This window comes from Myotis yumanensis, unplaced genomic scaffold, assembly GCF_028538775.1.
Source record: "Myotis yumanensis isolate MYYU_CA2020_CCGP unplaced genomic scaffold, mMyoYum1.0.hap1 SCAF_16, whole genome shotgun sequence".
NCBI classification, from domain to species: Eukaryota; Metazoa; Chordata; class Mammalia; order Chiroptera; family Vespertilionidae; genus Myotis; species Myotis yumanensis.
In genome coordinates, this window is record NW_027223767.1 from 21,079,139 (window position 1) to 21,093,457 (window position 14,319).

At 54.7% G+C, this 14,319-nt stretch overlaps 2 protein-coding genes across 3 annotated transcripts in view; one reads left to right on the forward strand and one right to left on the reverse strand.

The window, feature by feature from the left end:
• FAM222B (family with sequence similarity 222 member B) overlaps positions 1 to 6,460 on the forward strand; it is a 64,027-nt gene extending 57,567 nt beyond the window's left edge. For both annotated transcript variants that reach the window (XM_070393049.1, XM_070393050.1), the window contains exon 3: positions 915 to 6,460. In XM_070393049.1, the coding sequence (XP_070249150.1) occupies positions 915 to 2,521 (1,607 nt within the window). In that variant the 3' untranslated portion in view covers positions 2,522 to 6,460. The remainder of the gene's footprint in view (positions 1 to 914) is intronic.
• A 1,342-nt stretch (positions 6,461 to 7,802) lies between these two features.
• Positions 7,803 to 14,098, reverse strand: TRAF4 (TNF receptor associated factor 4). The gene is made up of 7 exons (XM_070393052.1): positions 13,867 to 14,098; positions 10,548 to 10,599; positions 9,896 to 10,000; positions 9,667 to 9,828; positions 9,416 to 9,577; positions 9,183 to 9,338; positions 7,803 to 8,916 (listed from the first exon to the last, which is right to left on the reverse strand). Exons 1-7 carry the CDS (start codon positions 14,007 to 14,009, stop codon positions 8,284 to 8,286), a joined length of 1,413 nt encoding a protein of 470 aa, XP_070249153.1. The 5' UTR covers positions 14,010 to 14,098; the 3' UTR covers positions 7,803 to 8,283.
• Between the last annotated feature and the right edge of the window lie 221 nt (positions 14,099 to 14,319).

Sequence of the window (14,319 nt, forward strand, 5' to 3'; positions counted from 1 at the left end):
AGGCACATTGAGTGGGTATTTCCGCAGTCTCCAAAGGAAGTCACATTTTTCCTCTTTCATTTTGGAAAGTGACAGCTGACAAGGGCCAAATACAGACTATTTTTGGCTCTCAGGACTTAAAGATTCTCTGAATCCTTTCTTCTCAAATTCCCTCTCTGCTGCCCTGTCATTATTGTCACCCCCCTCAAGGAAATAAAGCCTTTTGATCTTGACCCAGTCAGGCTGAGAGTAAGCTGTAAACAAAAGTGAACTTGTGACATGGGATGGGGAGGGATGTTGGCAGCTTATTCCTCTGTTCCTAAAAAAGAAGCATCCTGTCTACTGTGCCAGGATGCCCACCCAATGGGCATGATGCCCCAGCTGCCAATGCTAAGGAGAAAGCTGATGCCTCACTGGCCACTGCAGATGGAAGAGTAGTCACCCTGGCTGCCCTCTTTACCAGGATGTCCTAGGGAAAGGGACTAGGGGCTCTCACAAGCAGCTCTGCTTAGAATCAGCAATACCCAGGCCAGCATGGGCTGGTAGGAACTTGGAGAGAGTTCCATGTAGAACAACAACTCTGTGAGAACTGGCCAGCTTCTGTCTCTGCCAGATTCTGGACTTTTGAAAGTTGCTCTGCTATTTCTGTCTTTAGTGATGTCATTTGTAAAACAAGCATCATAATAGTACCTGCTTCCTAAAGCAGTAGCAAGTATTCGTTGAGATAGCCTGTCACATAGCACAAGGCCTGGCCCATTAAAGTACTGATGGGGCCTGAGGCTGGGTCAGACTCTGAAGGCTAGGGAGACAACTTAGTTAGTCCGTCACCTCCCCCACCTTTTACACCCTCAAAAGGGGAATCTAGAAGGCTGGTTGGCTTGGCACTGATGAGCTCCCTCTCCTTCTTTGCTCTCCTTCCCCTTCTCTCTCTCTAGGGGACACTACACAGAAAATGAGAACTGCTCACTATCCTACCCCAGCCGAATTGGACGCGTATGCTAAGAAGGTCGCAAACAACCCACTGACTATAAAAATCTTCCCCAACAGTGTGAAGGTTCCCCAGCGGAAACACGTTCGTCGTACTGTGAACGGCCTCGACACATCAGCCCAGCGCTACAGCCCCTACCCGACTCAGGCTGCCACCAAGGCAGGCCTGCTTGCCATTGTCAAAGTGCCAGCCAAAAGCATACTCAAGGACTTTGACGGCACCCGTGCCCGGTTGCTCCCTGAGGCCATCATGAACCCCCCAGTGGTGCCCTATGCTACTGTGGCACCCAGCACTTTAGCCCACCCCCAGGCCCAGGCTCTGGCCCGCCAGCAGGCCCTGCAGCATGCACAGACCCTGGCCCACGCCCCTCCCCAGACGCTGCAGCACCCTCAGGGTATCCCGCCACCACAGGCGCTGCCCCATCCTCAGAGCCTCCAGCAGCCTCAGGGCCTGGGCCACCCTCAGCCCATGGCCCAAACCCAGGGCTTGGTCCACCCTCAGGGTCTGTCTCACCAAGGTCTCCAGCATCCCCCCAGTTCCTTGTTGCATGGAGGCCGGAAGATGCCAGACTCAGATGCCCCCCCGAATGTGACCGTGTCTACCTCAACTATCCCCCTCTCAATGGCGGCCACCCTGCAGCACAGCCAGCCCCCGGACCTGAGCAGCATTGTGCACCAGATCAACCAGTTTTGCCAGACGAGGGCAGGCATCAGCACTACCTCAGTGTGTGAGGGCCAGATCGCCAACCCCAGCCCCATTAGTCGCAGTCTGCTCATCAATGCAAGCACCCGGGTGTCGACCCACAGCATCCCCACACCAATGCCTTCATGTGTGGTCAATCCCATGGAGCACACCCACGCGGCCACAGCCGCATTGCCTGCGGCAGGCCCTGTCAACCTGCCCACGGGCATCTCTCGAGCCCCCACTGGCTATCCTAATGACCTCAAGCCAGTTGCCTGGAACCAGCATCAGCTGGCCCACCTACAACAGATGTGCAGTGAGGCTGGTGGGACGCCAGCCCCGGGTCTGACAGGCAAGCATGCAACAGGACGCGAGTTGGCAGGGCCTGGCTTTGTGGGCAAGGCCCCTGCCTACCCGCAGGAACTCTGCCTGGCACAGTCCTTCCATTTGAAGCCACCCATGGAGAAGCCAACCCCATCCCCTCCAGTCAACGGCCTAGCAGCCCCACTGGCCTACCCCAATGGTCACTACTTCCAACCCCTGTGGAACAACATTCTGCCCACTCCCAATAGCGACAGCTCGGGGTCTCAGGACCTCACCATGCCGTTCCACGGTGGGCAGCCCACGGGTGCACCCCTCGACTGTGCGGCGGCTACTGGGGCCCACTACCGAGCAGGGACCGGGGCCGGTCCAGTGGCAAGCCAGAACAGCTTGATGCAAACAGTGGATTACCTAAGTGGGGATTTCCAGCAGGCCTGCTTCCGAGAACAGAGTCTGGCCATGCTAAGCAAGGCTCATCGAGCCCCTGGCAGCCGAGCCCCTGATCCCACAGATAGTCGAAGTCTTCATATTCAGCACCCTGGATATAGATAGGTAGTCCCGGTGCCCTCCACAAGCTATACATCATACACCCCTTCCTAGGTTTAGTCTTACTTTTGAGTAATTGGATAGTTTCAAATTTTTACTGCTCCAATGTGATCATTCTTAGGTTTCTAAGAAGGGAATTTAGTGGGATCTAATTGAGGACAGGGGGGGATCCTCTGTGCCCTCATTCTCTCCCGTCCACCAGCCCTAGCAGTTTTTGGATTTATGTTAGGACCTAATCCCAATCCCAGGCTTTTTTCTTCACTGCCTGCCTGTCAGTCAGTCCTATGCCATGTCCATCTCCCTCCCCCCCTTGCATTTCCCGCCAGCCACCTCCTGTCTTTTCCTGCTCTGCCTATTTACCTTAGGACTGAGTGAGCTAAGGGCCCGAGGTGAGGCAGCGATAGGTGCCCAGCCCCCTAAGCTCGGCCTCTCCCTGTCTGTCTCTCTTTCTCTAGGACTAAAAAGCCAGGCTTCCCAAGTGCTCTGGAAGCTAATTCCTTATTCACCCCAAAGACCTCAAATCAAAACGGACCAGTCCTCATCTCTTCTCAGCCTCTCTCCATTCCTCAAGGCTTTTATGTCTACATTGATCCCAGAGCCACTGAACTTACCCTTCCATACGTCTCAAGGGCATCCTGCAGGCACTTGGCCGCAGCCTTGAGACGTGGGGAAAAAATGTGTCTTTGTGTTGGTATCTTGGTTCCTGATGCCCCTTTCCAGCCCTAGAGAAATGCAGTGACCGTCCAGCATATCTAAGATCCTTTCTCACTGTTGCCTCTCCTCACTCACCTGCTGCCCTCATTCCCCACCCCCAGCCAAAAAACAAGTAACACAAAAAAACTGATCTTACTTGAGGAATTAGGTAGGTAAGGGATGATCACATTGGAGTTTGGAATTAAAAACACCAAAAAAAAAAAAAGGCTTTTTGGTTCTCTACACTGGCTAAGAATATTGCTCTACACTGTAAGTTTTAAATGTCATGTTTCTGTATGAATGTAGTGTGGATTTGAGTAGCATTGTGTGCGAGTGGCCCCACAGGTACATTCACCTTCTAGACACCTCCTTTCGCAGCCCCTCAGTTTGATGAAGAAAGTAAGAAAAACACAAAGCCTTAAGCTCTTTGAATTCTTCCTTTACCAAATGAGCATGGTTCTAACAGCTGAAGATGGGCGTACATTGGTAACAGCCCTTCTCGCCCCTTGCCCATTCTTCACTCATACCCACTCCATGCTCAACACATCTAATTCCCAAGAGATAATTAGTTGGCTAGAAATTTAAACTTTTCTGTAACTTGACATTTAGATTATGTTTTGTTGTGAATTTTTTTGCACCCTCCTGTTAAAGATGCATAGTTGGGCTCTGCCTTTTTTTTTTTCCTTAACCAAATAAGCCCTTTTTCCTCTCTTCTCTGGGGAATGTGAGCTGATGGTCTTATTTAAAATTTGGGGTTTTGTTTACTATCCACTGTTCTTTAGCCAGAATTCTCTAGTGATCTGAATCAATGTGACTGAAGACCAGTTTTTAAATTATGTGTTGGCAAGTTGCCTTATATTTAAAAATAGGAAAAAAAAAAAAAAGCCTGATTGTGTTATGCCAAATGATAGCAACATGAAGTCCTAATTTATTGTTCCTGATTGTTTTCCTGACGTCTGTGAACACTGGTACCTCCCTGTCCCTGAGCCCCCAGGAGCACCTGTTGCTTCTGGTGCAATGCCTTCTCCCAAGGTGTTGGCCACCATCTCACCCAAGGCCCCCTTCCAGTTCTTCCTTCTCTGAGTTAAATTGAAAGAGCACTGCTGTCTCTCCTTAACCCTTGCTTGAGCTCCAAACCAGATATTTTTGCTGTGATTTTTTTTTTCTAATGCCTCTCCCCAAAAGGTGAGCTGCCATTTTAGGAAATTGGACCAGACACCAACTTGGGGGCTTTATATCAAACCTCAAACCCATCTCTTCCTGTGTGGGGGTGCAAATCTCTGAAGCTCTCACTCCCACCCCTAATCTGCATGGAAAATGTACTGTGACCCCACCTTCGCCCCCAACTGCCCTTGCCTTTGGTGTGAGATGTTTCCTAGTTCACCCTGAGGTCCTCACCCCTCTGCCAGCCAACCCCCAGCCAGCAATAAGAGGCCAAACCAGGGCCTCCTATCTATAATCCCTGCCTCCATCCCACACTGCCCCTAGGGAACACTCGGTTTCCCTGAGCTGTCCACATACTGTAGCATTCACTCTCCATCTCTCATCTTCTCACCTGTGGTGGTTTATGGGTGTGATGGGGTTTTTAAGATTATTATAAACCAGTAAAAAGAAAAAAGTCACCTTTCAATCTTGTCCTATTTGTTTATAGTGGTTTCTAACGTCTCATTTACTAGAAGGGAAGCAATTTCTCATTTTTAAGAGGGGAACCCCCGTTCATCCGATTCAGAAGCCCCCCCAATCCATTATTGCAGACCAGGTATTGGGATTGTAAGGAATGAAATTTGGTCAATCCCCAGGAGGTACACAGGACCTCTCCCTAGGCAGGACTGCTAGGGCCTTGGTGGGTTAGTATGTCTTCCGTGGAGGTCTGAAGTGTACTGCCACTTTCACTCCAAGGATCCTAAGTCACTGAAAAATGGGTAATTTGCTAATAAGCTATTTAAACGTCCCTCCCTCCACTTCTCCCACCTCCAACAGGGATTCTGAGGGCCTCTGACAGAGGTGGAGGTAGTAAGTGCTATAATCTGTAAAATGAAAAGTAACTCTTGGTGAATCTTAAGGGTTTAGTATTGCAGAACTTTCCCCTTTTTTGTCTGCAGAGGGGAAAAAAATCTAAGAGAGCTACATACAGCCCTAGTTGGTTTGGCTCGATGGATAGAGCATCGGCCTGTGGACTGAAGGGTTCCGGGTTCAGTTCCGGTCAAGGGTACATGCCTGGGTTGTGGGCTTGATCCCCAGTAGGGAGCGTGCAGGAGCAACCGATCAATGATTCCCATCATTGATGTTTCTATCTCCCTCTCCCTCTCTGAAATCAATATATATGTAGATAGAGATATAGATATATGAAAACAAAAGAGCTACTCACAGTTGAACAATGGGGGTAGAGAAGTTAGAGGTGCCTCTAACTACCCCCATTCCTGCATAGTCTAAAATGACTCTAGCCCTAGCCAGTTTGGTTCAGTGGATAGAGCATCAGCCTACAGACTAAAGGGTCCCAGGTTCGATTCCAGTCAAGGGCACATGCCCGGGTTGCAGACTTGATCCCTAGTAGGGGGTGTGATTCTCATTGATGTTTTTGTCTCTCCCTCTCTGAAGTCAATATATATATGCGCCTAAGTGACTGGACAACTGGCAGGTAGCTATGATGTGCACTGACCACCAAGGGGCAAACGCTTAATGCAGGAGCTGCCCCCTGGTGGTCAGTGCACTCCCATAGCCAACCTCCCACAGCCCCTCCCCCAGCTGGCTGGCCCCAATTGGCCCTGGTCACCAGACAGGCAGAGGGACCCCACCGATGCACAAATTTGTGCACTGGGCCTCTAGTGTTAAATAAAAATAAAATGACTCCAAAAACTTTACTAATAACCTGTTGACAGGAAGCCTTACCAGTAACAGCCGATTACACATATTGTATGTTACATGTAGTATATGCTCTATTAAAGTAAGCAAGAAGGAAAATGTTTAAAAACAAAGCAATATATTTACAGTATTTATTGGGAAAAAAAATCCATGTATAAGTGGACTCGTGCAGTTCAAACTCGTGTTGTTCAAAGGTCAACTAGATTCCCTGGTCCCCCTTTCAGTTGGTTGAACATCATCCTGTGCACTGAAGAAGGGTTACCAGGGCATACCTGAGTTGTGGGTTTGATCCCCAGTTGGGACACATACAGAAGGCAACAAATCGATTTTCCTCTCTCACATTGATGTTTCTTCCCCTAAGTATGTCCTTGGGTGAGGATTAAAAAACAATTAAAACAAAACAAAAACCTGACCTGAGTTCCACAAGGCAACTGTGACTGCCTGTGACACCACTGAAATGAGGGCTAGGCCTGAGTATGGAGTTGACTGCAATACACTATTGTTGCACACAACTCTAGAGAGCACGTTCCCTGGAATGGTACAGTGGCAGTCTTCCCAGAAGACTGCCCAAGCTTGATCCATTGTATCTGGCTGCTCTTGGAAAGATGGTTCCATCTGTTGCCTGAAGCAAATGCTTAAGACATTTCTTCTGCTAGAGCAGCGGTTGCCATCCGGTGGTCCGTGAGGTCTGAAAGGTTGGTGACCGCTGGTTTAAGGAAACGAGTTAGAGCACATGTTGTCCCTACTAGCTTCCAGAAGTCATTGTCCCAGGGTGGTTTTATCTGATGAAGAGGTCACCTTTATTAGAAAGGCAGCCAGGGCCCGTCTCTCCCTAGATCAGTGAATTTGACCTTTTGAAGGCTAAGCTGATGGTTAGTTTCTCAGGCTGAACTACAGCCCTTGAACCTTCCCTCTACTAGGTAAGTTTCCATCATTGGGCCTCTTCTCAGGGCCAGCCAAGAGTAAGGCACTTGATGCTGATTGGATCATCTTTACAGTAAATCTAGGTGAGCAGGATTACTCTCATTTTACCAGGAGAGCAAAATGCCTCTCCATATAGCTAAGTAACTTGCCAAAAAGGAAGCAAGGCAAGGATCCAAATCTAACTATTGGCAAAATTATAAGGAAGCTATACATCTAGGAATTGCTGGAGCTTGAAACAGAATCCAGGCTCTGCCCCAAACCGGCTCAAGTCAATACACTTTTCTGTTCCTATTTCATCCGTTAAATGTGGATAATCATAGGCACCCACCGAGGTGTATATGAAAAGCAAATGAGTATGGATGAGAAAATCCAAGCATTGTGTATACCTCAAAGGCCCCTTTGCTCAGCTTAGTCTCTGGATGTGGGCTGGGCTTTGGAGTTAACATTCATCAAGCACTTATTTTGTGCTAGGAACATGCTTTATCTCTCTCATTAAATCTTCAATACAGCCTACTAAAATAGGTTATATTATGTTGATAAAAACTATATTTCACTGATGGTTGTATTAAATAAAATAATGCCTGTACAGTGTCTGCCACGTGAAAGTAATCACCACCAGAGGGCAGCAGCAGGCATCTCTTCCACACAAAGCCTGGTGCACTTCCCCTGTCGTCCACCAGAGGGCGACCTGTCAGGGCAGCTGATCCTGGGGGCAAAGGAGCAGCCAGTCTGACTGGTCTTTGCTTTCACAGTTGGGCCCAGCCTTCCAGGGCCCTAATCAACCCAGATGAGTCAGACTGGAACCAAATTAATAAATACAATTCAAGATTTATTAAAAATCAGGGCTCCCTGCTGTGCCCTCCTGGCACTAAGTAAATAAATAACCAGAAGACACAGAGGGAAGAGAAATCAGATCTCAAGACAGATTCTTTAACTACCCAACTCTCCCTCCCCCCTATGGCTCTTGGGACATAGCACCAGCAGGCACCTCAGTCCAGGTAGAATGTGGCCGGCACCAAGGCATGTCTGCCCTGCCCAGGAGAGGAGACAAGCCCTAGGATCACTTGTTTCCAAGCCCTTGATGACCCCAAGACCTGCTCGGCCAGGGCTGAAGCACCAATAGGAGGCACCTGAGGGTGGTAAGGAAGGGGGGAGGGGAAATAGGGTAACAGAACCAAGGCTGCAGAGCAGCTGAAAGGGGGTCCTGCCCCCTCTCCAGGTTCAGCCAGTGCCTGACAGAGGTCATGTTCCCCGCCCCCCCGCCCTTTGTCCTGGAGCCCTGCCTGTGCTCAGCTGAGGATCTTTCGTGGCAATTCAACTGAGGCACGGATGAAGACTGCATCATCCCGCACATAGTTTCGCTTGCGGATATCCTGGTGGGAGATGAATTTGGGGTAACCAAAACCCAAAGAACTCTCATCCAGGGAGCCCCGCCAAGTGCCTGGTTTTTGGAAATTCTTCCAGTTTGGGTCAGGGTGAAAGGTCTCAGTGACATGCTGTGGCTTAGCCAGCCCAGGGTCGCTCTGATCCAGCAGGGAGAAGGTGACGCGGCGGGCAAAGGGCCACTCAAGGAGATTGTCAAAGGCACCTGGCAGCACGCGAATGTACAGCGAGAGATGTGTGCCTTCACCACTGCCATTGCCATTGAGGAATGCAGACACCTGCAGCTTGTAGCCATACTTATGTGTGTAGAAGGCTGGGCTGAAGCACTCAAGGTTGGGCTTGGCTTTGGCCTCCTGTAGCCGGCGCCCATAGCTGCCAATCTTCCAGATGAGCACACCATCACTGCCCACCGACAGCTCCTCCAGCTCTCGCCGCAGCTCCTGAAGCTCCTGCCGCTGACGGCTCACCAGGGCACACATCATGGCCAGATGGGGCTTCACACTCTCCTCCACATGCCGCGCCATTGCCAGCTTAGGGCACTGTTGGCAAAGCCCCAGGCCATGGGGGAAGGGAGGAGAGTTATCAATATGGGCAGGCCCAGGGTAGAGGGGAGGAATGGGTACAGGGTGGCAGGCACTCCGTTCTGATTAAGGTTGAGGGCACTAGGAGGATGAAGCTGGCCAGCAGGGGGAAGGACTGAAAGCTTCAGAGCAGCAGAGCAGGGACCGCCAAGGGGCTCAGGCCCTAGTCTATGCCAGGCTTCAAGGATCAAGAAGGGGACTGACAGGAAGGAGGGGCATCTCACCCTGTGCTTGCAGCCGGAGTCTTTGAATGGACACAGCACCAGGGCAGTGCTACAGCTGTCCTTCAGGTGGCCTGGCAGGTCCTCCCGAGCCACGGTGCCCACGCCACACTGGTTGGGGCAGGGCACAGGCAACCTCGGGCACTGGTACTGGTGGCTCTAGGGTGGCAGAGACAGTGGTCAGTAGCCTGACTCCCTGCTACCTGCCCCACAGCCCAGTTCAGAAAGGGCCTCACCTGGATGGTGTCAAAGACGAACTCCTTGGTACAGTAGGTGCAAGGCTGGGTGCGCTTGGGGCACTCAGAGGTGGCATGCTGGGCCAGCAGCCGCCGCATCATGCGGGCACCACACTTGTTCTCACAGTACACACTCTCTTGGGGACACACGCCCTCGTGGCTCTGTGGAAATGTCAGAGGGGCTGAGTTAAGGGATCCCCGGGCTACCAGGTGCCCCACTCCCTCTCTACCCTGAGCCAGGCCCCACCTACCTCAAAGGCCTCTCCACTGAAGTCACAGCCACAAAACTCGCACTTGAGGCGCCGCTTTGGGCAGTCGTGTTGCAAGTGTGCAGGCAGGTCTCGGCGGCTCAGCTTGGTGGGGCAGCGATTGGGGCAGGGGACTACATTGAAGCTGCAGGTATTCAGGTGGCCCTGGCAGGAAGAGCTGTGGTTAGTGCCTGCCAAGAGAGGGGCAGTCCCCACCCCATCAGAGCCTCACCTGTAGGTGACGAAGCGGCCCACTCCAGCGGCAGCCCTCCTCACTGTGGATGCAGCGGATAGGCAGGCCCAATACCTGTACCTCCAGCTCTGGGTCCGGGTAGATCTGGGGGCGGGCATGGGGGAAAACAGGTCAGGGTCAGAGCCTGCTACAGTCCTCACTTCCTGCCTCCTCCACCCCCAGATAGGCTAGCTCTACCTTAGAACCAGCCACAGTCTCTCCTGGGCTTTATTCCCCTCTGTGCCCAGCGATAGGGTAATAGAGTATCTGCTCTATTGCTGGATCCCAGGGTCCCCAATATGCCTGCACATGACCATCAGCCTGCTTAGTTGCAAGCAGCCCTCAAACCCCCTGCCTCCTTCCCTCTGGTGGAGGGGTCCTGGCCCTCAGCCACACGTCTGGCCAGCCATCCAGAGGGGAGGGGAGCACTCCTTGTGGCACAGAGCAGCTCTGTGTACCCCCACAAGCTGGGCATTGTGCCTGCCCTCCGGGGCAAATACAGGCCTCATTTGCAAACTGGCCTGGTGGGAGGGAACAGGCCACCTTTGTGGGGGCACATGATTCGGAAGTACTAGGTTGACACTGGCCCTGAGCCTACTGGCTGCCAACCTCCATCAAGGGCAAGAGCTTCTGCCTGGCTCTGTGGACCCACCTTGGCATAGTCCAGAGGAAGCTGGTCCTCAGGGCATTTGAAGACTCCTTCGCTGAAAGGAGAGGAGACAGGGTCAAGACTCCACACTATGGCCCCATGTGGCTCCGTAGTTGAGCGTCGACCATGAACCGGTTCGATTCCCCCAGGGTACATGCCAGGGTTGCAGGCTGGATCCCCAGTAGGGGGCATGCAGTAGGCAGCCAATCAATCATTCTCTCTCATGGATGTTTCTACCTCTCTATTCTTCTCCCTTCCTCTCTCTAAAATCAATAAAACATATTTTAAAAAAAGAAAAAAAAGAATTGTGTGTTTAAAAAAAAGACTCCACACTATGGGAAGGGAGAACCCCAGGCCCCACCCCCTTAACGAGGGCAGCCTCTTGCCCTCACCAGACAGGTTCTGAGGCAGCCCCACCTGCGGGGAAGCAGAGTCCTGAGGGTACCGGCTTCCCCAGGACCCCAGAAAATCCCAGCTCTTATCCTGGGAAGGAGAGTTCTGGCCCAGTGGAGGCGGAGACAGCTGCCTCAGACAGCATTTGGCCAACAGGTGGCAGCTGGCACCCCTCCCCCAGGATGGCAGCTGGACTGGGAAAGAACAGGCTGCCCAGCCATCCCCTCCCCCCAGGTTAGTTTTCACTGGCTGGGCTGAAAGCTGACTGGGGGGGGGGGGGGGAGGCGGGGAGCAAGGTGAACAGGGATAGGCGGAGATTAAGTGCCAAAGCTTCCCAACCCCTGAGGGTGCCCAGCCAAGAACCATGGGCAAAGGTCAGCTTGGGGCCACTTTACCCCATCCCTTCCCTCCCTCTAACGAGGGTGTGTCTCCTAAAGCAAAGAGGAGGAAAGGCTCCCTCCAAGGCACTGTGTTTACACTCCCAACCAGTCTTCACCACTTGTCTCTGAGAAGGGGCTGAATATCCCGTTTTGCAGATGAAAGAACAGAAGCTACAGCTGAAGCAGCACCTGGTTATGTTTGTCTGAGTCCACAGCTCTGACAGGTTCTGTTTTACGGTACAGCACACAGAAGAGGGGCTAGGACAAGAAAAACTGTCCAGGCAAGCACCGCCAAGACTCTGCTCATGGCACTGCATGCAATCTGAAGCCTGTTGATCCTGCCTGCTGCCCGCCCTCTCCTCCACCCATCCCCAGCAGGCTGTTAGCACTCAAGGAACCTGTGAGCATGCCTCCTTCCGCCAGTAAGACCTTGCTGACCCCAGCCAGGACCAGTTACACCTGGCATGGCCTAGACAGAGCAAGGGCTCACCCAGCAGGACTGAAGGCCCTCGGGCATGGCATTTCTGGCAGATGTAAGTCATGTGGGAGGCAGGCAGGAATCAGAGCGAAGCAGAGGCCACATGGCAGCCCTGTCCATAATGTCCTTTGCAGGACCTGGGCAGTTCATGCCCCAAATGCCCAAAGGATTTCTAGCACCCACCTCCTCTCCCTGACCCCACCACTACCACTGGCCATGCCACCAAGCAAATACATGCCCAGGCACTGATGAGGTATGCCTATGCCCACAGGGCAAGCAGCCTTCCTGGACCAACCTGGCAGGAGTGGGGAAAGAGGGGTGGGCCATGGGGGAGGGGGTCTGCTTGGCTGCTTCAGGAATGTGCTGACTTTATGGTTTTGGAGACAGGGAGGGGACTGAGGCAAGTCCCTGGGCTTGGAGCAGAAGATTAGCCCCGGCAGCTTGGGGCCCGGCCAGGACAAAGGTTCCGTCCGTGCTATGGACACGCTTGCTTGTATGGTATCCTGCGGTGGTGAGAGGCAGAGCCTGTCCAACCACCTCTTCCCTCCTCCCTCCAGGGGCCTCAGCTGCAAGATTCAGGCACCAGGGGAAAGGGGGAGGCAGGGGCAGAGACTGCTCCAGGCTGTGCAGTGGAGGCCCAGGCCCAGGGGAGAAGACAGGATGGGGGGAGGGGGCAGTGGGAGAGGAAGAGGGGATTTCCGGGAGGAGGAGGGGCAGAAGCAGCGGAGGGGCGGTGGAGGAAAAGGGGCCTTGCAGCCCCTCCTGGATCTTTCCTTGAGGCAGTGTGTGTGTGTGGGGGGGGGGGGGTCAGCAGAGTGGCGGGGGGGGGGGGGGGGATGGGGGGTGCTCAGCTGGCCTCATCTGGAAACCAGAGGGTTGGGGAAGGGCACTGGAGAAGACAATGGGGCTGTGTGTCTAGGGGAGAATGTGTGTACGCTGAAGGGAGGAGGGAGGAGGGGGGAGGGGGGGAGGGGGGAGGGGGGAGGGGGGAGGGGGTGGGGAATAGGAGGAGGGGGCAGCACAGCAGCTTGTGCAGGAGCATATGTGAGGGCAGGAGCCGGCCCAGGCTGTGGGGAACGGAAAACAAAGAGCCTGCTGAGATTTCCGCCTGGCTGGGGGCTGCAGGACGGACGGAGGGACGGAGGGACGGAGGGAGGGAGGGAGGGACAGTGCACTGAGGCAGGAGTCCTGGAGATGCTCTCCTTGCCCGCACCCTCAGCAAACAGCCTCCAGGCACATGGCAGTGCCGGACCCAGCCTCCCTGTGATCGTGGACAGACCTCCCCACACGGGCCTGGGCAGTTCCCGGCGTGGGCAGGAGATTCGCGACCACAGGGCGCCCAGAGTTCATCGGATGCCCAGAGCCAGGTGACCTGGGTCCTCAGAGAACAGGGGGCGTTGGTGACACCCAGGGTGCGACCCCCTCCCTGAGATCATAGGCCGTCCGCGTACTCCGACCCCGGGCAGCAGGGCCACCCACAAGGTTCCCGCTGCAGAGATCTGAGCGCCACGGCCCCCTCCCTATTGTGTGACCGCACAGCCCGGACGAGATCCCAGCTGAGCCTTAAACTGTGACCACGGGCAGGTCGCAGCCTTCCCTGAAGTTCTCCTCCCACCATCTGTGAAATGGGAGAGCAGCTGCCGTTCCTGCCACGTTCGGAAAACCCATGGGTTCGCCGGACGGGTGGGAACTCCGGAAGTTTAAGGTGCAGCGCGGGAGGGAGGCTCTGTCCTCCTCCTCCCGGGACTCAAAGTTCAAGGATGAGGCCACAGCGGCTCCCAGGTGAGGGGGCAGGGCCGGCCCCGGGTCAGGAACGGCGCCTCGGCCCCGCCACTCCGCAGGGAGGTACCGAATCCTTCCGACCGGGCGCGGGGGCCGAGGGCACCGCCACCCTCCGGGTCAGAGCGCGGGTTCTCCCTCCGGCCTGACATCATCGCCGCCCCGTGATGTCACGGTGGCCGCCCGTGAGGTCACCGGGCCACGGCGCAGACAAAGGCCGGCGCGCCTCCAAGCTGAGCCCCTCCCCATGCGGCGTGCCCCCCGCCCCGGCCCCCCGGCCCCCGGCCCGCACCTGAGGAACTCCTGCAGGCAGGTGTCGCAGAAGCGGTGGCCGCAGGTAGAAACCTGCACGGGCTCTCGCATGGGCTTCCCGCACAGCGGGCACAGCAGCCGCCGCTTGGGCTTCTCCAGGAACTTGTAGTCGAAGCCGGGCATGGCGGGCGGGCACGGGCGAGCGGGGCCGGGCACGCGGCGGCCCCACAGCCCGCGCCACGCTCGGGCCGCGCTCCCGGCTCCGGGCGGCGCCGACTGTTGGCCGCAGCCGGGCCCAGCCCGCCTGCCCGCGGCCGGAAGAGGGGGCGGAGCCGCGCCCGCGGGGTCCTAGCGCCCGTCCCACCCGCGCTCTGCTCGCCCGGGAACGCGTGGCTCCGAGGTCGGCACTTGGCCGGCCTTGCCCCCTCCCCGAAACAGGGGCTCCTCTTTCCGCCTGAGAAGAGAGATTGTGGCTCCGCTTCCCCCAGAGCTG

Coding starts and splice junctions, on each gene's coding strand:
- TRAF4 (XM_070393052.1), bottom strand. CDS start 14,009: ATGCCCGGCTTCGACTACAAGTTCCTGGAGAAGCCCAAGCGGCGGCTG. Junction 10,600..13,866: donor TGCCTGCAGGAGTTCCTCAG/GTGCGGGCCGGG, acceptor CTCTCCTTTCAG/CGAAGGAGTCTTCAAATGCC. Junction 9,578..9,666: donor TCAGTGGAGAGGCCTTTGAG/GTAGGTGGGGCC, acceptor ACATTTCCACAG/AGCCACGAGGGCGTGTGTCC.